A 25,720-nucleotide genomic window follows, 5' to 3' on the forward strand; every position below is an offset into this window, starting at 1 on the left:
AGTGAGCCATTGTACTTGGCTCACCTGTGTCCTTTTGATCCTAAGTTCTGGCTAAATTCCAATATTTGAACTTGAGGAAACTAGAATGGTGTTGTCTCTGCTGACTGAGTTCAGGTTTTCTCCCAATATTCTACTAGGCTTTTTGTATAAAGTTGACCATTTACTTACAGGTAGTGAGGGAAAACACACACACACACACAAACAAACAAACCCTGGAGTTCTAGAGTTAGAAAAGCTTTCTGAGCAATTGTTATTTTTCTAGCTAGTATTTGCTGCTTGTTTGGCAAGTTCTCCTGTGAATTAGCTATGACACTGTTATCTAAAGTTCTTAACCCTGGATTTTACCCTTTGAATTTAGGTACAGAATAAGAAGTTTGTGATAAAGCTAAAGCGAACTGTTTACAAGAGGGTGCATTGGGATTAATCTATAGAATTGTATACAGTGTTCTATGCTGTGTAAGGGTAGAAATAGGTTTTTCATAGGCTTTCAGCTGCCAAGAAATTTTAGTGAGTTTCACAGGATCACTGGGATGAAGACCTTCATTCTAATGTGCTATGACCTCGTGTTTGTTGTGTTTGCTGTCTGCTTCAAAAGTTGTTAACCACTGAAAAAAAGAAAACAATAGTGTCACCTCTGACTATCTTTGTCACTCCTCCCTTGTGCTACTAGGAATTGAACCCAAGGCATGGTTCATACTGTATAAATCCACTACCACTCCCAGCCCTTCTTTTTTTTTTTTTTCTTTTTTTCTTTTTTCTTTTTCTGTTTTTTCGAGACAGGGTTTCTCTGCAGCTTTTTTAGAGCCTGTCCTGGAACTAGCTCTTGTAGACCAGGCTGGCCTCGAACTCACAGAGATCCGCCTGCCTCTGCCTCCCGAGTGCTGGGATTAAAGGTGTGCGCCACCACCGCCCGGCTCCAGCCCTTCTTTACAGGCTTGTTTGGGGGTAAGTGGAACTTGAGTAACGGGCGCTTACCACCACTCATGCCCTGCCCTTTCTCCCTTTTGTAGAATGCAGTCATCACTGTGTTCAGAGGAATAGTATGTATGCTGTTCTTTGACTTTTATCACAGCTTTTCATCTAGCTCATTTTAAAATGTGGTTCATATTCCCATTACGTGCTTTTATATTTATAATCCATTTGTATCTTATTTGTGTGAGGTGCTTTGAAAGCACAAATACATACAAACTACTGTAGTAAGTAAAAGAGCTCTTGTCAAGTGCAATGTTTAGTTTTAATAACTAAACATTGGAGTATGCAGAAGGTACAGTAATGTTGAAAGGAAGGGATGCTAATGTATTTTACAGTATGAGGATACCTACTTTACTAAAAATTTTTGTATAAATGGGTTTCTTTTAGCAATATACAGTGAACAGTATAGTAGATGGCCTATACTAAATTACTGCCTACTGACACTCACACATTTATTTCAGCCTTTATGGTTTTGAAGACCAGGGGAGCATTACCAGTGACGCTCCAGATCTCTCCCCTTCCTGAACTATGTGTCACACCACCATTTCTTGTGCAAAACCTCTTGTCTCTTTTTTTTTTTTTAAGCAGTTTAGACCTCCCCCGTCTCACCACAGGCTGATATTTCTGCTGTTACTTCAGTCATCCAGACTCGGTAACTTCAGAAGTACTTATAATTCTGTCTTCTGTTTTCCCATCTCTAGGTGCAGGCCCATTCCCCTAATCCTCAGAAGCCAAAATCAGTATTGTAAAGGTGTGCTTAACCCATGGCTATTCTATTCTAGAAAAAGTTCTGAAAACCATTGTTATTTCCTAGGCCATAGAGAAACATCTTTGGGTTGCTTTCTCAAAAATGTTTTACTGTCCTTATGGGTTACATAAAATTTAGTAAGCTAGCTTTGCCATCTTTATTTTATGATATAAGGATACTTTCTCAGTAAAGTATGAAGAAATAGTGTAGATTTACAGTTTGTCTGTGTAACTATAGGCACATATGTCCCTATGCCTGAGATAGCTCTAGAATACAAGGAAACCTGATAGTGATTGGTTGGAATGAAAACTGGGTAGGGAGGACATAACTATGGGAGAGAATTACCTTTAGTTTTTTTTATTGTATTCATTAAAATTTCTTCATGGGCATATATTACTCATTCAGGAATTGCTTTAAAGTAATACTCATACATGGCTGGAGCACTTATGAAATAATGATAAAAATTTAAAAACCAAAATTTTACCCCTTTCCTATCTCATTAGTTGTAGATAGCTACAGTTTCCTTTTTCTTGTGTTGCTCTTTCAGAAGAGAAAAACAATGATATTCTTTTTTTTTTTTTTTTTTTTTTTTTTTTTTTTTTTTTTTTGGGCATGTTTCAGCTCTAAACACATGTATGTCTCTGTTCGTCAATCCCAAGGGTTTAGTGCTTGTGTCTTTGACATGTTTCAGAATAGTCACTAAGTATGATTTCTCTGTGTGTGAAATATTTGGAAATACTTCTGAGCTATTGAAGGTGACTCTATAATATCAGCAATATAAAACACAAGCACACAAGCTGTTAAGTGAGTGAGTAGTCACAAAGCATCAGGATGCTAACATTGCTGGAGAATCACCATTAAAATTAAATGTCTCTGGGCTGGAGAGATGGCTCAACGCTTAAGAGCACTGACTGCTCTTCCAGAGTACTTGGTTTCAATGCTCAGCACCCACAATTGTCTGTAACAACACCCTTACACAGGTAAAGCACAGTGCACATAAAAATAAATAGTTAAAAATTGAATGTCTCCCAAAAGAATGATTTCATCCCTTTTATTTACTCCTAGTATTATATAAGGTATATAAATAAATAGTGCTGTAAGCACACCATATGCAATGATTCCCACAAAGTAACATATCCATTCCCTAGCACATAGTTATATTCTATTTTTATGTGTGATACTTTAAGCAAATTTCAAATATACAATATATTGTTATTATCTATGGTTACTATGCTGCTCCTTAGTTAATTATTCTGAATAATTCTTATAATTATTTTTTCATATTTAATAATTATTCTTATAATTGAAAGTTTTATCTATCAGCATCTTTCTATTTCTTTAACCTCCCAGTCCCAAACACCATTTTTTGTTTCTTTAAGAATGACTTTCATATCATCTTCAGTAATTTGTGATGCTCCTATGTGTAATTTTCTTGGTGTTTAAATGTTTGGGGTCTTTCAAGCATATATCTAAGTTGGGAGAGTTGTTAATTGTTCCTGCAAATGTGTCACTTTTTGGTATTGTCTCCTGAGTCCTGGGGGACCAGTCTTTTTCTTTTTCTTACTCCCCTCCCTGCTTGCAGAATGGATACTGCCTTTTGATTTTCTTTCGAGTTTCCTGATTTTTAACATTGTCATTGTACTGTTGCGTCCCTAGTATTTTTTTTTCCCACCTAACCTGTTTCCATTTGTCCTTGGTATCATTTTCATGTTTCTGGTGATTCTTCCTTGTTATCAAATATAAGAATATTCTTTTTTATTTCATCATAATATTCAAAGCTGATGTCCAGTATTTATCTGATGATGCATACACTTTGGAATTGCCTTCTGGCTTTTCACATGAGGAGTTTAGTTGTACTGAGTGTATGGGTATTTATTTTAAAGTAGGGAATCAGAGCATCTGATCCAGCTTTAAAAGCTTTATTTACTCATTTATTTATTTTGTATGTTATGGGTATTTTGCCTGAGTGTATGTCTTTATACCATGTATGTGCCTGGTGCTTTCAGAGAGCCAAAGAAGAAGTTGGATCATCTGGTACTGAAGCTAGAGATGTTTGGGACTTGCCACATTGATGATTTAGGTTCCTGGAAGAACAGCCTGTGCTCTTAGCCATCAAGCTAGCTCTTTAGTCCCCCACTTTTTGGGTTTAATTTGGTGGGGACTTAACTATTTTGCAATTGACTAATTTTAAAGAAACTGAAATTAATTTGAACTCTTATTTTGTTGGCAGTAGATCATCATTTTAAGACTTTTGGGGTTGGTGATTTGTAGAGATTATTCTCTTTTGCTTTGTAGAAGTTCCAGACTTAAAAGCAGGACATCCTGTTTGAGGGTTTCCGGCTCATACAGTTTGAGGTTGTCTGGTATTAGACAAGTCCTCAGTTTTATATGATGTATTCATTCCATTTACCCAGGAGAACAAAGTGTCCTCTTCCTTTAGTGCAGTGGCTCTCCGCTTGTGGGTCACTACCCCTTTGGGGCCAAATGACCCTTTCAGAGGGGTTGAAGATCCAATATTTTTCATATCAGACTTTTAAATTATGATTCATAACAGTATCAAAATTACAGTTATGAAGTAGCAAGGAAATTTTATGGTTCTGGGTTTCCACAACATGAGGAACTGTGTTAAAGGGTCACCTGGACTCTGGTGGTAATGTTTAGATCTAATGTTGTAGTCTTGTTTCTGACTGGTTACGCTTGTGTTATTGATTCTCATGGGAGGAACATGTATACATCAAGTTGTGGTAGTTTTTCTGCAAGTGAACACTTCTGATTACTCTCTGCAGAGCTGTGGGCAGTTCAGAAACATCCATTTCCAGCTATTATGGGAGTTCTATTTTTTCCACATGTAAAGACTTAATATTAGTAAGAAATTTTGCATTGGAAGAATAAAATACTACTTACATGTCTAAGGGTTTATCAGATATTAACTATAATATGAGTCTCAATTGGCTTATAAAAAGATAAGCATGTCATAACTGTAAATTTAAAACGTAAGGTATAGATGTGATTTAAGATGATGTAAGGAATGGACTGCGGAGAGAATATTGTGGAAAATAGAATTAGGATGATGTTTGCGTGTGCTGTGCAAGGTTCTGTGGTAAATACTTTACTGTGTTGTCTTGTTTAATCCTTGTGAAAGCCCAGCTAACTTTTTACAGATGGGATAAAGACTCGGAAATTATTAAATAATAAAAAGACAATTGGCTGTCTGGAGCGGTTATGAAAGCTTTCAAACAGAGGCAGTTGATACCCTGAATTTTGCAAGATGAGCAAGAGTGTAGCGGTTGTGTTGAGGGCTGGAGGGCAATCGTCAGATGTGGTCAGAGCAGCGTTAATTGAGGCTCAGTGGCATGAGATGAGCCAAGCTCTTCCAAGGCTCTCTCTTGAAAAGCTCTCATCAGCTCTGTGACTAGGGAGACTAACAGTATTGGAACAGCTGGAAGGGGTTATTAGGCATCACATATTAAAGGAACAGTATCATATGTTTTGCAAAGTTTTGCTTTAGAAACAAAAGCATAGACAGTGGGAAATACTTGAGAAATATCATGTTTTAAACAGTCTTGTATTTGTCCTAATATTTAATGGTTGAATCTGTTTAGCATACTTAATTCTTGAACTTAGTTTTGGGGCTGACCATTTCAAAAGAGATTCTTCTTTCATATTAGATAAGTTTTCTGCAGATATTACCAGAATTCAGTGATGTCACAGTAAGTTTTCTACTTGTATTTCATAAGTTCGAGTATAGACCAATAGACTGTTGTGACTTGCTTTCTAAAGCCTATTTGTAGTTGAGTGTGCCCATCTTCCAGCCCATTGTCAAAGTTGCATTATGCTTTCTAATATTAGAAGTTTTATTAGTGTTTTAGCACTTTTTATTGCTTAATAGTACAGATGAATATGCTGAATAAAAACATTAAAAACATTTGTTTGAATAATAAAACGCTCAAGTGATATGAAATGATATATAATTAAAATATCTTCATTTTCTTTCTGTATCTCACTTGCTTTGCTCCCCTAGATGCAACCAAAATTCCTTATCTCAGATATTTTAGAGATACTTTGTGTCTAGATTGTCAAATGTATTCATATGTTCTTATTCTTCTCCCTTGTGTTCACTTTTATGCAGCTATAGTACACTTTGCTCATTGATCTGTACCTTGCTTTGTTCAGTTACCCCACTATATCTGTAAGTGTTCTAGTCAGTATATAAAAGCTTCCTCAATGTCGTTATACCTGAGTAATGTTCACAGTGTAAACTGAGTGTATTTAGCTAGTTTCCCTTCTGTCATTTCCAGTCTCTTGCCATTACAAACAAGGTTCTAGAGAATGATTTTTTTGTGTGTGTTGTTTCACACAATAGTATAGTCTTGTAGTGACAATTTCTTGAAGTGGTAGTGGTTAATGAGGTGGTTCAGTGAGTAAAGGTGCTTGCTGCCAAACCTGATTACCTGTAGAGTTCTGTCTCTACATCCACATGGTAAGAGAGAACTATCTCTGAATGTTGTTCTCTGACCTCCACATGCATTCTGTGGCTTGTGCGTGCACACACAGTAAATGAGTAAACTTAAAAAGGAGGGGTATGTGGGTAAAGTGTCTTACTGTCAAGCCCCATGATTTGAGTTCAGTCCTTGGAACCTAACTGGTGGAAAGAGAGAGCCAACTCTTGAAAGTTGTCCCTTTCTTCCACACCTGCATCATGATACACATACATGCATACATAGAAGCTCTGGGCATTTATCTGCCCAGCATGTATAGAGCCTCATAGTTTGGTCTACAATATGCAAAGTGAAACAGAACTCTGGACATAATGTGATTTTTTTTACACCCACACACTTAATTTTTGTTTTTTGAGAGAGGGTTTCTCTGTAACAGCCCTGATTTTCTTGGAATTTGCTCTGTAGTCTAGGCTGGCTTGCTTGCCTCTGCCTCCTGAGTGCTAGGATTAAAGGCATGTGCCATCACTGCCTGGCTAATGTTTTTGATAGTTTTCAAGGCAGAGGTGCTAAATGAACTAAGCCTTTGAATATTATATGGTATGTATAGTGAAATCCTACTTTTAAACAAAAATGTAAGAATACATACAGAGATTTTAGTGAAATTTTATGAAAATTTTATTTTGCAGATATACAAAACTAGGATATGCTGGAAATACAGAACCACAGTTTATCATCCCATCATGTAAGTATTTTCATTCCTAGATGAGCTGATTTAAAGACCTTTCTCATTATCAAAATAACTCATTAAGTATGTGATTCTGTCAGAATTAGGCATTTAGAAACATGATTGCCTGGTTGTAAATGGAGCCTTATTTCCAGATTTCTTAACTCTTCATTTCAGCTGTTTACCAAATGTGCTAAGTATCTCTTTAAGGAAAACAAGACAGAACAAAACCCAGTAGTGGGTTGGTAATTAAACGGTTTCCTGCTTTGAGGATATTGCTGCTACCTGTGTGTGACTAAGTAGCCTAACCTCAGCCCCTGTAATTCAGCTAAAGTGACCGCATTTCGGTTAGAGATGTGAGTACTGTTTGTGAGACCTATCCTATAGAGATCCTCTGAAGTGCCAGTGTCGTCCTCCACTCAGCAGCCTCACGCATTTCCTGATATCCTAGAAGCATACTGTGCTTGTAACATTGTCTTTGGGAACTTTTGTTCTTTCCTGCTTTTGTTAACTTTCTAATAGCAGTAGATTTGGATTGTTAGAGGTATGCTTGTTAGTAAAGGTGCATCTTGTCTTCAGCATGACTTTTGTTTTTTTTTTTTTTTATTTTGACCAACTTAAAACTGTTTGCATAATTTTATTGAATGAAGATGCTGAACTTGAATTCAGAAAATTAAAACTTAGACTCTGTTGCAGGTTTAAAAAAACATTACGTGTGTATGTGTCTGCTATGTGTGTATGGGTGCTGGTGGGAGATACAGGAGAGCACCTGGTCCCCTAGAGCTGGAGTTGTGAACTGCTGTGTGTTGGGTCCTCTGGGTGAACTGTAATGCTCTTAACTATCAAGCTCTCTCTCTAGCCTCTAAATGCACATAATGGATTTTACCTCTGGGAATAGACAGAGATTTGAAATTATTTAAAGAAATTGCTATATGAGTTTTCATATATGGGGCTAAAATTTAGCAGATTACTATTGGATAAGAATAAGTAGAGAAAAAGATTAAGTAGAGATGTAGAGAAAACTTGTTTTTAAAAGTTCTTTTTACAGATTTTCTCTTTTAAAGTTTCACATTTAATTCTTGCTTGTTCTTCAAGCTTTATATTGACTTTATAAGATTATAATTTCAATTTATTATTATGTTTTATATATATGTGAACATATATTGCATAGTTGACATAATGTGTGTAGAGGTCAGGATTAGTTTCTGATGAGTCGGTTCTCTCCTTCCTCCATGAGGATTCTGGGGATCGAATTTAGGTCATGAGATTTGTGGAACAAGCGCTTTTACCCACTGAGCCATCTCTCTGGCCTTCCAGGATTATATTTTTTATTTCGAATGAAGCTAAGGATTGGTGGCAAAGGACTGTAAATACCCATTACTTGGGAAGCTGAGGCAGGAGGTTTTCAAGTTCAAGACTGTTGGGGGTAGCTCAGTGAATTGTGCTCTAAAGAAAAAAAATTTGAAAGGGCTGGTATATAGCTTGGTGGAAGTATACACCTGACATGCGTGAGAACCTAGTAACACACATAAACCCAGCTAGAATTAAAAATAGACTTACCAGTTTTGGAAGCATAGCTGAACAGTCCCATAGTAGTGCTGTTTTCAGAGTACTTGTTCCTATGAGGAAGCTGAGGTGTCATTGTACAGAATGAATTTTGTCACAGGTTTCTTATGACTTCATTCATTACTCTATGCTATTTGTTGTTGTTTTTTAGTAATACTTTACAGCTGAAGAAGGGCAAGGTAGAAGTTTGTCTTATTTGAAAGATAAAAAATTTAAATGTCTAATTAACTTATTTCAAAGGTATTGCAATCAAAGAGTCTGCAAAAGTAGGTGATCAAGCCCAGAGGAGGGTGATGAAAGGTGTGGATGACCTAGACTTCTTCATTGGTGATGAAGCAATAGAAAAGCCCACATATGCAACAAAGGTATGTGTCCCGAGGGATCCAGTCAGCTGCTTGTGGTTTAACTCTTTATGGACTTGATGCTCTCATGCATCAATTTTTTTTTGTTTGTTTGTTTTTGCTTTAACATTTTTGAATCAGGGTCTTGCCTGGAACTGGCTCTGTAGAACTCAGAGATTTGCCTGCTTCTGCCTCTTGAGTGCTGGGGTTAAAGGTGTGCGCCACCACATCTGACTCTGTTCTCATTTTCGTAACCATAGAAATTTCTTCTCCTCCCCGGCTTTAACATACTGGAGTGAATGGGTTTACTTTTCCATGTGCATTGCCTCTTAGGGCTCTCAGTAAGGATTGATTTTTCTCTCATCTCCATGTTGCTACATCAGGGAATGTTGTTCTACCTCTTCCTTCCCTGCCCTTTCTGTCTGTCTATTTATTGAAATAGAGCTGACACTGTAAAGCAAGTAGTCTTCATTGCACAGATAAAGAAGTTGTGTGGCTGGTTGTGCAAGTTAAGAGCTAATCTCTTAACACAGAGGGTCTTCCTGTGTCTCTGTCCACTGCCACTACTCTAGCCTTCCTGGAAGGTAAGCATTTCCAACCATTTGTTTCCTCTGTTGGGGTTTCTTTCCTTTCCTTGTAATTTTAAATGACATAACTGCCATATGTAAAAATAAAACTTTGCAGTTTTTCTTTGTGCTGTAAAGAAAGTAGCAAGAAACAACTTCCCTACCCATGAGACACATAAAGTCAACAGAAGGGAAACTTGATAGGGTGTTCCTGCTGTGTGCCACGGGAAGCGCTAGCCTAGTTGGGGATTTAGCAGTTCTTGAAGGATAAATCATTAAGCCAGGTCTTGAAGAATAAAATAGGAGTTAGATAAGATATGTGGACAGTCATTAGGCAGAGAGGCTAGTATATAAGAAAGCTTATGAGGAAGATGGAGGGCAGCATAGCTCATATTCCTGAAATCCAGGGGCTGCATGGGAGCTACTTCATACATAAACTGGACAATGTTAATAAGGCTGCCTGTTTCAACCTGAATTCTGGCCAGTGTTCCATTCTAGCTCTGTGGTATCATCCAGTGACTTAGCTTTCTGTATTTAGTTATTTATGTAATGGCACTGTTAGTACTTTAGGATTTATTGTGGGCCTTGATTAGAGGATGGGTATAAAGAAAGTATTGTAGTGCTCAAATAGTGAGGAGACACTCTGAGGGAGGCAGGTATGATTCTGGGATAATGAGATATGACAAGTGGTATTAGTGGCTTTGTCTAAGGCAGTGATTCTCAACCTCCCTAATGAATGCTATGACTCTTTTTAATACAGTTCTTCATGTTGTGGTGACCCCAACCATAAAATTATTTCATTGATACTACATAACTCTAATTTTGCTACTGTTATGATTCGATATATATATATATATATATATATATCTGATATGCAGGATATCTGATATGTGACCCCCCAAAGGGGTTGCAACTCACAGATTGTGAACCACTAAACTAAGGTAATGGCAGTGGCGATAAAGAGAACTGAAGTTTGTGTGTGTGCACATACTTCTTTACATGTGTACATTAAAATGTTACAAAAAATTCATAACTAAAAGTAGAGTGAAGGGTCAGGCATGGCACATACCTTTAATCCCAGCCCTTGTGAGTTTGAGACCAACATGGTCTCCATAGCAAGGTCCAGGCTAGTCAGGGCTGCATAGTAAGACACTGTCTCAAAACAAAAGCAAAACAAATTAATAATAATAAAAAAAGAGGAAGAATGTATTGACCCCATACATGCCTGTCACTCAGCTTTGGCAATTACAAATTGTAACTAATCTTACTTTGTTACCCCATTCCCCAATTATGTTTTAGTCAGTCACTTCAGAGTACTTGCCTGTTAACAGCACCTCATGGTTTTAGTCAGAGTTTAGTACATTTCTCTGCGTGTTCCCTAATGGCTTAATGTTTGGGTCATGGTTAAAATAAGAATTTTCCACTGGATTTAGCTATTAAGTCTCATGAGTCTTCTGACCCATAACTTCTCTTTCTGCATATGCTTTTTGTCTTGCTATTTCCTTATGGGAAAAAAGCAGCTGTCTCATGGCATTTCCCATGTTATTGTGTCATTTGCCATGACCCACCACTACTTGTTCATTGTTTTATTGTTGGCATAGAAATCTAGAAGTCTGAGTCAATAGTATGTTAGTTTATTGTTTGAGAATAATAATAAAGGGGATATCTAAGGATTAACAAGGAATGGTTGACAAGGCACTATTGATGACTAGATAGGTAGGTAAGGATATTCCTAGTTACTTCTGAAATAAAGGGCATTAATGTAGGAGCACTGGGGTGGTGTATGGAGGGGAGGATAAATTTAATTTTGAATGCAGGATATTTGAAGTACCTGTGAGGCAGATCAGTGTTGCCAGACAGTCTATTGTGCGGGCTTTGGAACTCAGAAACAAGATGGATAAGGACAGAGGTAAGGGAGGTATCATTTACTTTGGGAGGTGAATACTGTTACCTAGGAGAGTCTGCAGCAGGAGAGAAGTCAGAGAGGTGTACTAATTAGGCTTGAGAGGTAAAGAGATAAACAGCATGGCCTATCAAATAAGATAGGTGTGCTGAGTTGGAAGTATAGTGGAGCTGAATGGATGTAGCTTTGTGAATGGTAGATCAGGAAAGAGTAAGGGTACTATTTTATGAGGTTAGGCTGTGATGGGAGAGAGAGAGAGATGAAAGAATAAAGCTACAGAATTAAGATCGGAGGACGTTTAATGTTAAATTCTGCTTAGGAAACTGGAAGAAGGGGCACTTAACAAGGTCTTGGAAAAAAAAATAGGAATGTACTCTGGATGACAAATTTGATAGGGCGGGAGCTAGAGCGACGAACCAGTGGTTATGAGTGCGTACTGTTCTGCATAGGCCCTTCTGCTCACAACTGCCTGTGACTCCAGCTCAAGGATAAGACACTTTCTAGACTCTCAGGCACCTGCACTTAAATGGATTTAACACACAGACACATACCACATATACATAATTGCAAGGAGTATTGCTAACATAGTAGAAGTTTACAGATTGGGTGAAGGAGACTCAGTTCCTCTCTTGAATTCTCGATTTTCTGTGGAAGATATTAGGTGCCACCTGCTGCTCAGGAGAAGGGTGCCTCAGGAAAAGTGAGGTCGGTGTGGTCTGAACATTGAAAAGTCACCTGTGGAATGGTGAGATGAGCATTGTGGTTAGTGTAGATGGCCCAGACAAGGTGAAGTTCTTTTGCAAGTAACAGTAACATGCCTTACAAAGTATTGTGGGTAAGGGTCCTCAGAACCAACACTGTGGGTTATCCCTCATTGATACTTAGATGTTGAATGTGTGACGGATAATCTGTCAGAGATTTAGGAGCTTTCTTGGTGCCTTTTATATTTCTGTAACATTTTCAAAGTGCCACACAGATTTTGAAAAAGAAAATTTTCAAATGTATGTGACAGTTTGTAGCAGGCCTTTTCTCTTTTGGGCCTCCAACCAGCTCTCAAATCATGTTATGGAGTCTTAGATTATTAGTTATGAATGCTCAACCAGAGCTTATGCTCTTTTCTGGCTAGCTTTTTTTTTTTTTCCTTTAACTTAAATTAATCTATTTCTCTTCATCTATGTTTTGTCTTGGGGCTTTTTAACTTCTCTCTGTATGACCTCTCTGTATGTGTCTGCTGACTGGAGGCTGCCTGGCTGACCCTGGGACCTCTCTTTTTCCTCATTCTCCTCTCTCTTCCCTCTCAAGCCTGGATTTCTCCTCCTACTTATTTTCTATGCCCACCAGCTCCACCTGTCCCTTACCTGCCTAGCTATTGGCCGTTCAGCTTTGTATTTGAGCAATCAAGTGCCTTAGGCAGGCAAGGTGAAACAGCAACACATCTTTACGTAATTAAACAAATGCAGCACAAACAAAAGTAACACACCTTTGCACAGTTCATATTCCACCACATAAACAAGTGTAACACATCTTAGCCTAGTTCAAATAATAGTCCACAACAGCTATTTATTTTATTAAGTAGCTAGTAACGTTCAAGCCACATAAAAAAGGCAGCTTAGGTTGAAAGGAAAATAAATATCTTTACTTCATGGTTAACTGTTCCCGTTGATAAGCTTTGCCTGATAGGCCCTGAGCAGCTGTTCACAGTGGAATGGATTAAACATTGCTACTTCCATTTCTTGCCTTCAAAGTGGATTTTGTTTTGTATGTTTTTTTCTTTAATCATAGTAACAGGTGGCAACCCAACTTCACAAAAGAAACATTGTCATGAAGGAGTGTGGCACACACTGATGTTGAAAATTATCCATAGGCTAGCACATGGTGTATATAATCTGTGTATGCTTGTGGGTTGCCCTGGTTCAATTTAGACCTGTATAGTCTTCCAAATTAAATTCTGTGTACTTAATTATTATTCTGGCTATCATATATTTTGCAATGTTTTATTTACTGATTTGTCACTTTAATTATTTTGAGGTGATATCTCACTGCTGTTCAGAGCACTCAGGCAGTCCTCCTGCTTCAGCCTCCTCAGTAGCTAAAACACCAAGTGTGTACCACCTATCCAGCTACCAAGTATGAATTATATGTTAGATATACAACAGATATTAGTTAATGGGCTAATTATTGAAGATTAAGAAAATTAGGATGAAGTTTGACATTTTTGACATATTCATTTTATGTTTTCAACCACCTGAATGTACATTGTAAAAGAAATTTCACTTTTCTAAGTGTGTATATTTCTACTAAGGGTGACCTGTGGTAACATTGCACCTAAAGAATACATCTTTTTCTAATATCTGCTAATGAGCTAATAGTCTCTGGTTTTATATTTATAGGTCTGTTTTCTTGACATTATTAAGACTTAATTTGTGAATTTTGTTTTAATAGTGGCCAATCCGCCATGGTATAGTTGAAGATTGGGACTTGATGGAAAGGTTTATGGAGCAAGTGATTTTTAAATATTTAAGGGCAGAACCTGAAGACCATTACTTTCTTTTGGTAAGTACACATTATGATTTATTGGGGACTCCCTCTTTTTTGAGATTGTATTTGTAAGCCCAGGATGACTTTGTTCAGGATCATTCTACCTTATCCTCCCAAATTCTGGGTTAACAGGCATGTTGCCCTGATGCCTAGCCTACTGGGAAGAATTTGAAGAGTATTTAAATGATCCCTAGTATCATTAGCAAGCATATGTTACCATGTTTAAGCTGTCATATCTGAAAGACTTTGTTATATACAACTATGTCATCCATAAGACTGTCTGACTGCAAGCTGTGGTAAAAAGTAGCAATGTGGTCAACCACTAAAGTATAATCACATAAATGCTTTTTATAATTAATATGTAATCATTAAGATTTGACCCAAAATAATAGGTAGGTAATTTTTTGTTTTTTGTTTTTCTCACTGACAAATAACGTAAAGACGAAAGTTTTCAGTTCATAGTTTCTGAGGCTTACATCCATAGTTGTTTGGCCTCATTGCTTCTGGGTCTGTGCTTGGTAAAGTAGAGCATCTCTGTGGGAAGTGATAGAGCAGAGGGTTGGACCTCAGGGTAGGAGGAGGCAGATAAGAGACCATCACCTGGACTCTGGTGACTGACTCTAGCCAGACTCCTCACCCCCACACTTCACAGTTCATTCATCTAGCTATTCAGTGGATAAGTCAGTTGGTGAGGTTGAAGCTCTCATGATCCAGTCACCTCTGGGAGCTGGTCAGCTGGCAGTGAAGGCTTGAGCACATGAGTCTGCAACTGCCAATTTTAGACTTAAACTGTCATAATTATCTTCAGAAGCAAGCTGCAAAGCAGATTCAAAAAGTTAACAAGTGGTATTTTGTTTTTTACTAATATTAGGTCTATAGAATGTTTCTTGTTAAAGGTTAGGCCACCCACCTCATTGTTTTATTTTTCTTACTCACCCCCCCAAGACAGGGTTTCTCTGTGAAACAGTCCTGGCTGTCCTGGAGCTCACTCTGTGGACCAGGCTGGCCTCGAACTCACAGAGCTCCGCTGCCTCTGCCCCGAGTGCTGGGGTCACAGGCCTGTAGTTATGTTTCACCACTGCCTGGCTCATTGGTTATTTTAACAGTGAAAGTACAATGTCATTTAAGTTTTAACTTTTAAAAAATTAACTTGTATTCATAGCTTTAAAAGCAAATGCTTCTAAAACAATATTTCTTGTTTTAAAGTTGTTTTAAGTATTTTATTTTTCTCTATGACTGCTTTGCCTGCATGCGTGAATATGTATTATGCGCCTGCCTTCAGAGGTTAGAAGAAGACATCAGATCCACTGGAACTAAAGTTACAGGAGGCTGTGAGCTTCCATGTGTGTGGTGGGAATTGAGCTCAGGTCCCCTGCATGATCAATAAATGCTCTTAACCACTGAGTCATTCCTCTAGCCCCTCTTACTTGTTTTTAAAACTATTTAATAACTATTGGTTACTTCATAGTAGAATAAATGAACCCCCATCTTCTTACAGCACAAAATGGCTGCCTTTGTGTCTTTATACTTGAACATGAGTTTCAGTGTTTCATTTGGTGCTTTGTGAATACTGTTTGTAACTGAACTGTATGTAAAGTTTAAAGAACATTACTGTTTACACATACATATACACCTATATGCCTACAACCTCAGTGCAATAATTAACATTTCAGTCTAAGTATACATTTAACGTAATTGCTTTGACATAAATTTGTTTATCCTTCTGTTAGTCTGTTTTGTTTTTGAATCACATCAAAATAAGCTACATTTAGATGAGAATCATTTCATGCTTAAACAGTATGTCCATCATCAAGCAGTTTGTTATTTGTTTATGGTTATTCTTTTTTATGTAAAATTTGTGTATTATAAAATCACAAATCTGAACCATTCTATGGATTTTGACCAGGCTTGGCCAAAGAAAAAGGACGATAGATGGATGGATGGATGGATGGATGGATAGATAGATAGATAGATAGATAGATAGATAGATAGATAGATAGATAGATAGATAGATAGATACAGACAGACAGACAGACAGACAGACAGACAGACAGACCCACCGACCGACCGACCAGGCTTGGCAAAAGAAAAAGAACAAAAGAGAGAGGGGGAAGGAGGGAGGGAGAGAGAATTTGCCTTTGTAGTCCATGTGGACACTGAAGATTCCAAATGAGAGTGTAATGGGTTCTGTCACAGCTATTCAGCCCTAATGAAGTGAGTGAGTATAGATGTGTCCCTGTAAAGTAATATTCAGAATAGATGGTTGGTCCACTGTCAGTTTTGACAGTTGTATAAGTAACAATATAAGTAACATATTATCAATTGCCTTTTCTAGTTAATTCATGCTCTCTATTCCCCTGAGGCAACCACTGTTTCATTCACCTTATTTTTTTTTTTTTTTGTTTTACAAGTGAATTAATTTTGCCTGTGTTTGGGTTTTAAGTAAATGAAATCATATAAGGTGTGCTGTAGTAAAAATCGTATCATTCAGTTTAATGTTTTCGACTATGAGAGTCTGGCTGTTTGAACATTTTATCTCTATAGACACTTATTCTCATCTCTTTGTGGGCTTGCTCTGCTGCAGTGCAGAGACTTAGCTGGTTTAGAGCTCTGGCCTGGGGTGACTTTTTCATATAATACTGTTCATTCTAGCCTGCACTTAGTGTGCTAATCTTCTTAACTTTGGTCATTGTGTGTGTACAGACTTTTTTTTTTGATTGGGTTTTAATTTTCATTTTCTTGATGACTTGTAATGTTACTGAACACTATTTTTTTAATTGAGATATTTTTTCCATGTAATCTGTCCCAATTATGGCTCCCCTCCCCTAATACCTCACAAATCTTCCTGACTTCCCCACCGAAATCCACACTCTTTCCTATGTAAATAGAATATAAACATGTTTCTAAAATAATAAAACAAATCAACATGGGACTAAACAGATGGGGGGAGCCAAAACAAAAGGAGAAGGGACATGTAGACACTGAGAACATATTTCCATGTACGTGTATGTCTGCTTTAATTCTCTATAGTTCTCCTATAGTCTTTGTGTCTTTCTACTTATACATTTAGTACTTTTTAAATTACTTTATAAATTATTTTCCCTTTAGAAATTGCCAATGAAGTTCCAAAATGATCTCACATTGTCTTTTAATATATTCAATTTAATAGACTGAACCTCCACTGAATACTCCAGAAAACAGGGAATATACTGCTGAAATAATGTTTGAGTCTTTCAATGTTCCAGGCTTGTACATTGCTGTGCAGGTAAGTTATTTATACTTATTTAATCTTGGCTTTTAGATTTTACACAGACTTAATTTACTACTAAACCATGCATCTCTCTTTTCCTAGAAAGCTTTCAAATCATACCATATTCTCCTGAGTTAATAATTTAGAAACAATTAGGAAAGGGAGATAGTATTTGTAGAAAGAAAGAAAAACTTCTTCCTCTGTCTCCCATGATTGTTAGGAGTTTAGAACAAAGGAGGATGGTGGGCTAAATACCTATTTTAATTCCTTCTAGGTATTACTAGCAAGTGGGAAAAGTCAGTTTTGTCATCTATTTTTAGTTACTATTCATATATTTTGATTATAAGATTATCTAACTTTTAAAAAATGATATTCTTAGTTTACAAAAATGTGTTTTAGGAAAGAGTTGTTTTCTATTGGCCATGACGAGAGTTTTGGTAGGAAAAAATGGTGTCATGTGTCATTGATTTTTCTGGTTAGCTCAGAGTATGTGGAAGTGTATGTGACCTTTTCAGTTAAGGTACGTGTTGTCCAGTGTTAGCTGCAGATTGCATTTAGGAACTTGGAGTTTGAGTTCTTAAGAGTAATGCTTGCTGGCTCATGATAATTGGATGCCTTGGTTCTTTGTGGCAGTCTGGGTAAGTTTGGGTAAGGTAGTGCTACACATATTACACGTTTGTGTCACTCTTGATTGTGGCTCTAGGAAGATCCTACTAAACTCTGAACTTTCTAAGTGGCCTGATGCCATAAGAGACTCATGAACTTCTCTCAGTGAACTGTAGAACGTATGCAGTGTCATTATAGATTACTTCTATTGACTTGTATCCCTAGTAACTCTTTAACAGTTTATTTTTGTCTGTCTTACTTTATTCTAGGCTGTTCTTGCCTTAGCTGCATCCTGGACCTCAAGACAAGTAGGCGAGAGGACGCTGACGGGTACAGTAATAGACAGTGGAGATGGAGTCACTCATGTCATTCCTGTGGTAAGGACAGAGAAATTGCTAAAGAGAACGTGGAATAGTACACCTAGAAGTAAATGACAGGAATTAATGACACCTTTACCAGATTGAGAAGCTCTTTTTGACATCTTTCTCAGCCACCATCATGGGCCTCATGAGGAACTTAAGGATTGTAAGAGCCAAGGATCTTAAGAGCATCAGCAGTTCTGAAAGGAGACAAAGCTAGCTCCCTATCAAACTGTGCTCCAAAGTCACAGTTAGGCTTGTAATTGATGAAGGTCACAGAGCTGGGGACAGTGTTGTAGACCTCACACGGTATGGCATGAGCAACTCAGATTTGATCTTCACTTAAAGACCTAGGAAAATGGTGGAATAATCTGTGCTGAGAATCTTAGCTTGCATCATGGGCTACAAAGAAGCAATATGAGAGCACACAGGAGGGAAAGTTTTCAGTGAGCTCAAATAGCACATGGCAGCTTCCAGGTATGGCACACATTACACCTGCCAGCCACAGGTTTTCTGTGTGAATAGTTAGCCTGTCTGGAAACTTCATAGAAATGGAATTATATACGCAGGTCTTTGTGACAGGCTATGTGCATTTAGAGTAATGTTTTCAAGATCATCCTTGTATAGCATATATACTATTTCATTTCTTATTTTGTCAAGTCATATTTCACTGTGGATATATCCCCTTGTGTTTTTAGCCTTTGGGTATCTTTAATATCTTATTAGGATGTGCCTAGAATTTAATAGCTTTGTGTAATTTACTTATTTATTTATTTATTTATTTATTTGGTTCTTTTGAGAGAGGGTTTCCCTGTAGTTTCTAGAGCCTGTCCTGGAACTAGCTCTTGTAGACCAGGCTGGCCTCGAACTCAAGAGATCTGCCTGCCTCTGCCTCCCGAGTGCTGGGATTAAAGGCGTGCACCACCACCGCCCGGCGCTTTGTGTAATTTACTTGGTAGCTCCTTTTTCTTTCTTAGTGGTGTATCTAAAATAATTGTGGGGCTGGTGATGACTTGGTGGGCATTTATTCTGTAAATATGAAGACCACGTTCAGGTCCCTAGTACTCACTTAGTAAGTAGGACAGAGCTGTATGTGCCTAATCATAGCAGTGGTAAGCAGAGACAGGATATTCTCAAGAACTCAAAGATCTAGTTGAAAACAGCAAGTTTCTGGTTCAGTCAGAGACACTGTCTTGAGGAAGACACCCAGAATCCTGCCCCAGCCTTTCAGATGCTGGGATTTTAGGCATGCCTGCGGCATCTGGCTAAGAAATGGATCTTAATTTTTAGAAATATATTTTTAAAATATTATATGGGAATGGGATAGGGCATGCTTGTGCCAGGGCATGTGAGTAGAGTTGATTCTCTCCTTCCACCTTTATGTGGCTTATAGGGATTAAAGTTGGGTTTTCAGGCTTTAAAACAAATTCTTTTCCCACTAAGCCACTTTATGATGCTGAGAACACTAAAGAAGGCACTTGTCTCCTTGCATGCAGGCTGAAGGGTATGTCATCGGCAGCTGTATTAAACACATTCCAATTGCAGGAAGAGATATAACATACTTTATTCAGCAACTGCTGCGAGACCGAGAAGTAGGAATCCCTCCTGAACAGTCCCTGGAAACTGCAAAAGCAGTAAAGGTAAGCTCTGGCAGCATGATTCAGCTGGAAATTAGTCACGGGCTTAACTGATGGCAAAGAACTCTTCTGACCCAAGTCCTCTCAGCCAGTCAAAGTGATCCCTGTAAGTTGTTGTTTCTGTTTTTCTCACAAATAGATGGGGGATGATCACCTGCCCTGTGCGTATTCTCTCCATGTTCTCATTGAGACAGCTGGCATGAGTGTTTAAACTTAAACTTTTGTGATTGCCCCTTTTATTAAAAGTAAATATTTATTTTTCCCAGAAATCATTTTATCTTAGCTTACTCTGAGGTTTTTCTGTGTAGCCTTTGCTGTCCTGGAACATGCTCTGTATACAAGCCTGGCCTTGTATGCACAGAGATCCACCTGCTATTGCTTCCCTAGTGCTGGGATTAAAGGCGTGTGTCACTACTGCCTGGCTGAAGTTTTTATTTTAATCCTAACAGTTTTCTGTTATTAAAATTATTTTGACGTAATTGGCTTGTTGAGCTCTGTAGTATAGATGCTGTGTGTTACTCAAGTGATGTGGAACATGAACAGAAACTGGTGGGTATATGAGGTATTTGATTAGGCTTTTGACTATATGCATTCTTTATTATATCAGTGTTTCATGCATGTAATCAAAAATATTTTCCTTATTCTTTTGGTATTGCTTTTGAATTTGTCATTTATCCACAAAAAACAAACATTTTCTGTAGTTCTGATGCTTTGAATATGTAAAACTGCCTTTGCAAAAAAGAACTTCATTTATTTACATCTCTTTGACATTTGTGGAGGTGTTTTTGTTCTTTCAAACATAGATGTAAAGATGCCTTGACTACTTCCTGTGTATTAAAGAAACTACTAAATGATTTTCAAACTTTTTCTCAAGTTGGTAGCCTAAAAACTAAATATGTAGAGGCATGCATGGTGGATCACACCTTTAATCCTGGCACTTAGGAGGCAGAGGCAGACAGATCTCTGTGAGTTTGAGGACAACCTGGTCTACAGAGCGAGTTCTAAGATATCTGCTGATATAAAGAATGTGACTATCCAAAAACAAACAACCCAAACTGCTAAATAAGAAAAAAATTAATATGAACACTATTATTTTCAACTTCTTTGACAAATGAAAATCTACTAGGAATTTAAATTTATTCAGGCTAAAGGTCTTTTAAAAAACAGTCTCACCTCCAAGGAGGGATGTGTAAGATAATGAAAGTGTCCTTTTTTCCTAGGAGTTTGTCCCTCTGTAGGAGATTGAGACAGGGTCAATCTGCCCCAGTCTGGCCCCCAACTCACAGAAGATCCTCCTGCCTCTGCCTCCCCAGTGCTGGGATTAAAGGTGTGCATCACCATGATGCCTTATTGTGACAACCTTTTATATCTTTTTGTTATCTGTGATAATATTTTCAGCTACCTTAGGAAGAGTCCTTGATGTGCAAAATGATAGGAAATTGTATATGTTGCTCAAAAACTGCCCAAGGAATAGAAGCACTGGGACATACTCAGAGATAATCACATGCTAATTCAGGCCTGCAGATAATAGCATAGTAGCTACATTTCTATATTTTTTTCCTCTATTATCTTGATGAAAATTAGTTTTGTTCCAAATAGGCATAAAGGATCTATGTTAATTTGTGTAGTTATAGCTATTCTTTTGCATATGCTTTTCATTTTTCTTTTCTAGAATGTTTTATTCTGTTACAAACGTAGTAGATGCTGGAGAATTTAATGAATGCTTTCATTAAGTGGCGTTAAAATGTTAAGACCAAGTCTAGTCTTTCATATTTTAGTAGTACTGATGGAGTCAGAAACTATGTATGTATGGGCCACTCATTTGTACTACACAATAAGATATTCTAGCATTAAATTTTCACCTATCAAAATTACTTAATTATATTTAATGAAATTGTTTTTATTCTAATCTGTTGACTGATATACTATACACTATCTTTTTTTTTTAAACTTTACCTAAAACAAAAAAAATTACCTTTTTTCTTTATTTGCTTTTAAGGAACGCTATAGTTATGTCTGCCCAGATTTAGTAAAAGAATTTAATAAGTATGACACTGATGGGTCAAAGTGGATCAAACAGTACACCGGAGTCAATGCAATCTCAAAGAAAGAGTTCTCCATTGACGTTGGCTACGAGAGATTCCTGGGACCGGAGATCTTTTTCCACCCAGAGGTAATGCTTGGTATTTTGTGGTTTTGTTTGTTTTTAAATAGAATTACTTTGAAATATGTAGCAGAAAGTCAGAAGAAATTCAGAGTCAATCTCAGAAATTTGTCCTAAAGCACCATAGAATGATTTCTGAACCCCACCCCTGAGAAGCAGCTCATATTAAAGCAGCCTTATCTGTTATCCTACCTCTTCGATCTTTATGGCTCATGGGGAGGGGTTTCATGGAAGAACAGGGCAGAGGATCACCTTTCCAGTTTGTAACAACTTAAACCTTGGGAAATCCAGAAGCCTGTACCTAGTGTAATATGACTGTGTGTAGACTTCAGTTACTGTCATAGCTATTAGCATAGTCTCTGATCTGTGGAATCTAAGGAACATAAAGACTGTCTTAAAATAATAAATAGGTGCTTTTGGTAGTCTTAAAATGATAGTAAATCCTCCAGGTAACTTGGTATTAGGAATTTAACTCTAGTAGTAGAATTTTAATATTCAGTGCCTGTTGTGCTTATACAGCATCAACAAGTTATTTTTAATAATTGCTTTATTTTCACTTATTGGCCCTAACTTTCATGGTCTCAGATTAGGCATTGGATATTTAATCCTATTCTTCTTGAGTTTAGAGAGTAAGAAAGGTAGTTAAATAAAAGTAGTTTTCTTAACAGATGGGCATATTTTTTGAGGGTTTAGAAGCATAGAGCATAAGTCAGCTTGGGAGAACCGGGGAAACTTCTCAGAGGGCTGAAAAAATGACATCAGCCCAACGGTCGGGTGGGTATTTATCTTACATTATAGTCTGGAAATCTAACATGGAAATGACAGATTTGTGTCATTTATAAAAAAGGTTGTTTTGGGTCAGAACAATGATGTGGACCAGGTTGGAATCATGTGAGTTTGCTATAGTATTTCAGGTAAATAAATATCTGTGTCATGGAGAAAGGAGGTGAAGGAAAGTGGAAGTCTTAGGATTTAGTGATTCTGCTTAGATATGAGAGGGATAAGAATATGAAGAATTGTCGCCGGGCGGTGGTGGCGCACGCCTTTAATCCCAGCACTCGGGAGGCAGAGGCAGGCGGATCTCTGTGAGTTCGAGGCCAGCCTGGTCTACAAGAGCTAGTTCCATCGAGACCAGCCTGGTCTACAAGAGCTAGGTCCAGGACAGGCTCTAAAAAAGCTGCAGAGAAACCCTGTCTTGAAAAACCAAAAAAAAAAAAAAAAAAAAAAAAAAATGAAGAATTGATAACTTGAGTAACTTAGGTCTTTCAGGTGAAGTGTGAAGTTGCAGTCAGAGTTGTGAGGTCAGAGCAGATGAGTGAGTCTCTATACCCGCCCCTCCCCCCCTTTTTAGCTGTGCATGGGCTGCTGTTCTGTAGTCTCATGTAAAGATCATTTATTCCTAGATTTCCTGATAAAGCAGAGGAGACAAAGCTTATTTTCACAGGAAGGCTCCTGTGTGGAGGGTAAAGGTTTTCAGTAACAGAGAAAGGGAGGAGCGAAGAGAGTGGGATTAGCAGTCTGTGAGGCTTATTTAGGGACCTCGACACCTCGTTGTGTGCTTCCATTACCTTTAGATAGGACAAAAATAGCTCCAGAAGCTGCTTTCTGAAGAATATTCTGTTCTTAAGACTAGATTAAGCAGAAATCTTGATGAGGAGAAAGCTTTTGATAGACTCCTATGGAGAAGAACGGCCTCTTTCTATCCCAGTTTCTAAGCTCCCGGCTGTAGAAATAGTCCATTATTGTCAAACAATTTCATTCTTGTTTGATGTCATTGGTGACTTAAATGTTGGGAAGGGTCTGTGCGGCCTTGTCTTTGTGTTGTTTCTATTTTTATTTTAAAGATTGTCTTTACCAGTGGTTTTAGTTTGGGCAGAGAAAATTAGACAAATGTGTTTAGTTTGTTCACTATTAATTTCCCAGAATGGAGCTTGCTGTTGTGGGTGTTACAGAAAGTGCATCACTTCCCAAGTGAATTTTGAGAATCCTTAATAGATACTTCCTGTGTTCTTGTTTCCCTGTCATTTGGAGTAGTCATTCATTTTTTTAAAAAATTTGGACTAGATGAATGATTGAGTATTTAACCTATCCAAGATTTTAGCACTAAGACATAAAATATCCAAGAAAATTTATTTTTTATTCTTATTAAAAAATTTTATGCAATATATTTTGGTCATAATTCTTTTCCCTTCCCAAACTCTTTGCAGATCCCTCTCAAGCTCTCTACCCACACAACTTTATGCTGATGTGAGCAAAAAAATTTGCTGCCCAGTGGCACTCTGGGGGAGAAAACTGATTTTCCTAGTAGATGTCAGTTGCAAATAGTTTCTTAAAAAGGGATGAGAAATTGTGTCCACTTACCCTTCTCACTGCTGCAGCTTTGTCTAGCTTGTGAAAGTCTCTGGATGTGTGTATCACTCCTGTGTGTCTGGAGGATACTGTTTCCCTGGGGTTACTCACCACCTCTGGCTCCTGCCATCTTTCAGCCTCTTCCTTCTCCTGTAGATCTCTGACCCTTTGGGAGGTGTTTAATACAGATATCCTTTTGAAAGTTTAATTTTAAATGGCTAAGTTCAGCACAAATATCAGAAAGAAGTGGTTTCTTTTATAAGGAAAATACTTGGGACTTTGAATTTTTTTAAGAAAATACTATATGCCATTTTATGTTTTAAATTTATTATTTATTTCTAAGTATAAGAAATATATGTGATATTGTATTTATTGGGGTGTTCAGTCCACCTAAGTAATAATAGCCCCTTAGAACGTTCTCAATAGCTGTGTGCTGCTGAGACCTGACCAGGGAATAGTTAGAACTGGGACTGTTTCCAGAACAAAGCTGAAGGAAGGACTGAGTATTAGTTTTGGGGAGCAACTGTTGCATTTATTAGAGTATTGAGGAACTTGTAGTAAATTATTATTCACTTGTTTAATAATGGTTTGTCTTTATAAAATATTCACAGCTTACTACTTTATTGAATATTCTAATTTTATTTTTCTAACTTTATTATTTATGCATATGGGTGTTTTACTAACATGTATGTCTATGTACCATTTCCTTGCTTGGTGCGCACTGAGAATAGAAGAGGGCATTGAATCACCTAGAACTGGAGTCCTGGATGGTTGTGAGCCACCATGTATGTGGGTGCTTGGAATTGAAACAAGATCTTCTGGAAGAACAGTCTGTGCTCTTAATTGCTACACTATATCCTCAGCTTCAGATAATTAATTTTTAAAACTATGTTTATGAATGCATGTTGGTACACTTGAATGCAGGTGCTCACCAAGGCCAGAGGGTTGGATCTTCCTGGAGCTAATTATAGGCAGTTGTGAGCTACCCGGTACAGGTGCTGGGAACTGAACTTAGGTCCTTTGCAAGAGCCACTATTCTGATTTTATTTGGGGTTCTGTAGTGCAATAACCCCTGAAGTTCTCCAACAGATAAGCCCAAGTTAAACTTTATTTATTTCTGTATTAGAATTTCGGTGGTATACACAGAGTATAGGAACTTTTAAAGGTTTTGTAAAGTTTCGCTTATTAAAAGCTTAAAAACCTTTTTGTGGTAGTGCACACCTGTAAACCCAACACTCAGTAGGTTAAGGTAGAAAGAAAGAAGCATGACATAGCTGTAGGCCACCCTAGGCTTCATAGCAAGAACCTGGGTTGGTAAAGTCAGAAGGGAGGGATAGCTACTTTGAGAAGGATGCAGAGACAGCTGCAGATTGAATAGCTGTTTTCTGGCCTTTTGCTCACACTGTGACAGATAAGATGAGCAAGATTGTGGGAAAGGTTAACAATGTATGCATAGGGGGCTGTGTGTGTGGCTGTTTAGGTAAATATTGAAGAGGACAAAGGACAGTGAAGGCACTTTACTAGTTCTGCCTTGACACTGGAAGGATTCTGAAGAAAT

At 37.6% G+C, this 25,720-nt stretch overlaps 1 protein-coding gene across 2 annotated transcripts in view; it reads left to right on the plus strand.

Annotated features, from left to right (window-relative positions):
• The window catches only part of Actr3 (actin related protein 3), a 41,148-nt gene that overhangs the window by 10,769 nt on the left and 4,659 nt on the right, over positions 1-25,720 (plus strand). For both annotated transcript variants that reach the window (XM_038349322.1, XM_042056054.1), the window contains 7 exons: positions 6,846-6,901; positions 8,690-8,814; positions 13,702-13,812; positions 16,967-17,062; positions 17,923-18,030; positions 19,509-19,652; positions 21,649-21,822. In XM_038349322.1, the coding sequence (XP_038205250.1) occupies positions 6,846-6,901; positions 8,690-8,814; positions 13,702-13,812; positions 16,967-17,062; positions 17,923-18,030; positions 19,509-19,652; positions 21,649-21,822 (814 nt within the window). The remainder of the gene's footprint in view (positions 1-6,845; positions 6,902-8,689; positions 8,815-13,701; positions 13,813-16,966; positions 17,063-17,922; positions 18,031-19,508; positions 19,653-21,648; positions 21,823-25,720) is intronic.

Source organism: Arvicola amphibius, chromosome 12 (assembly GCF_903992535.2).
Source record: "Arvicola amphibius chromosome 12, mArvAmp1.2, whole genome shotgun sequence".
NCBI classification, from domain to species: Eukaryota; Metazoa; Chordata; class Mammalia; order Rodentia; family Cricetidae; genus Arvicola; species Arvicola amphibius.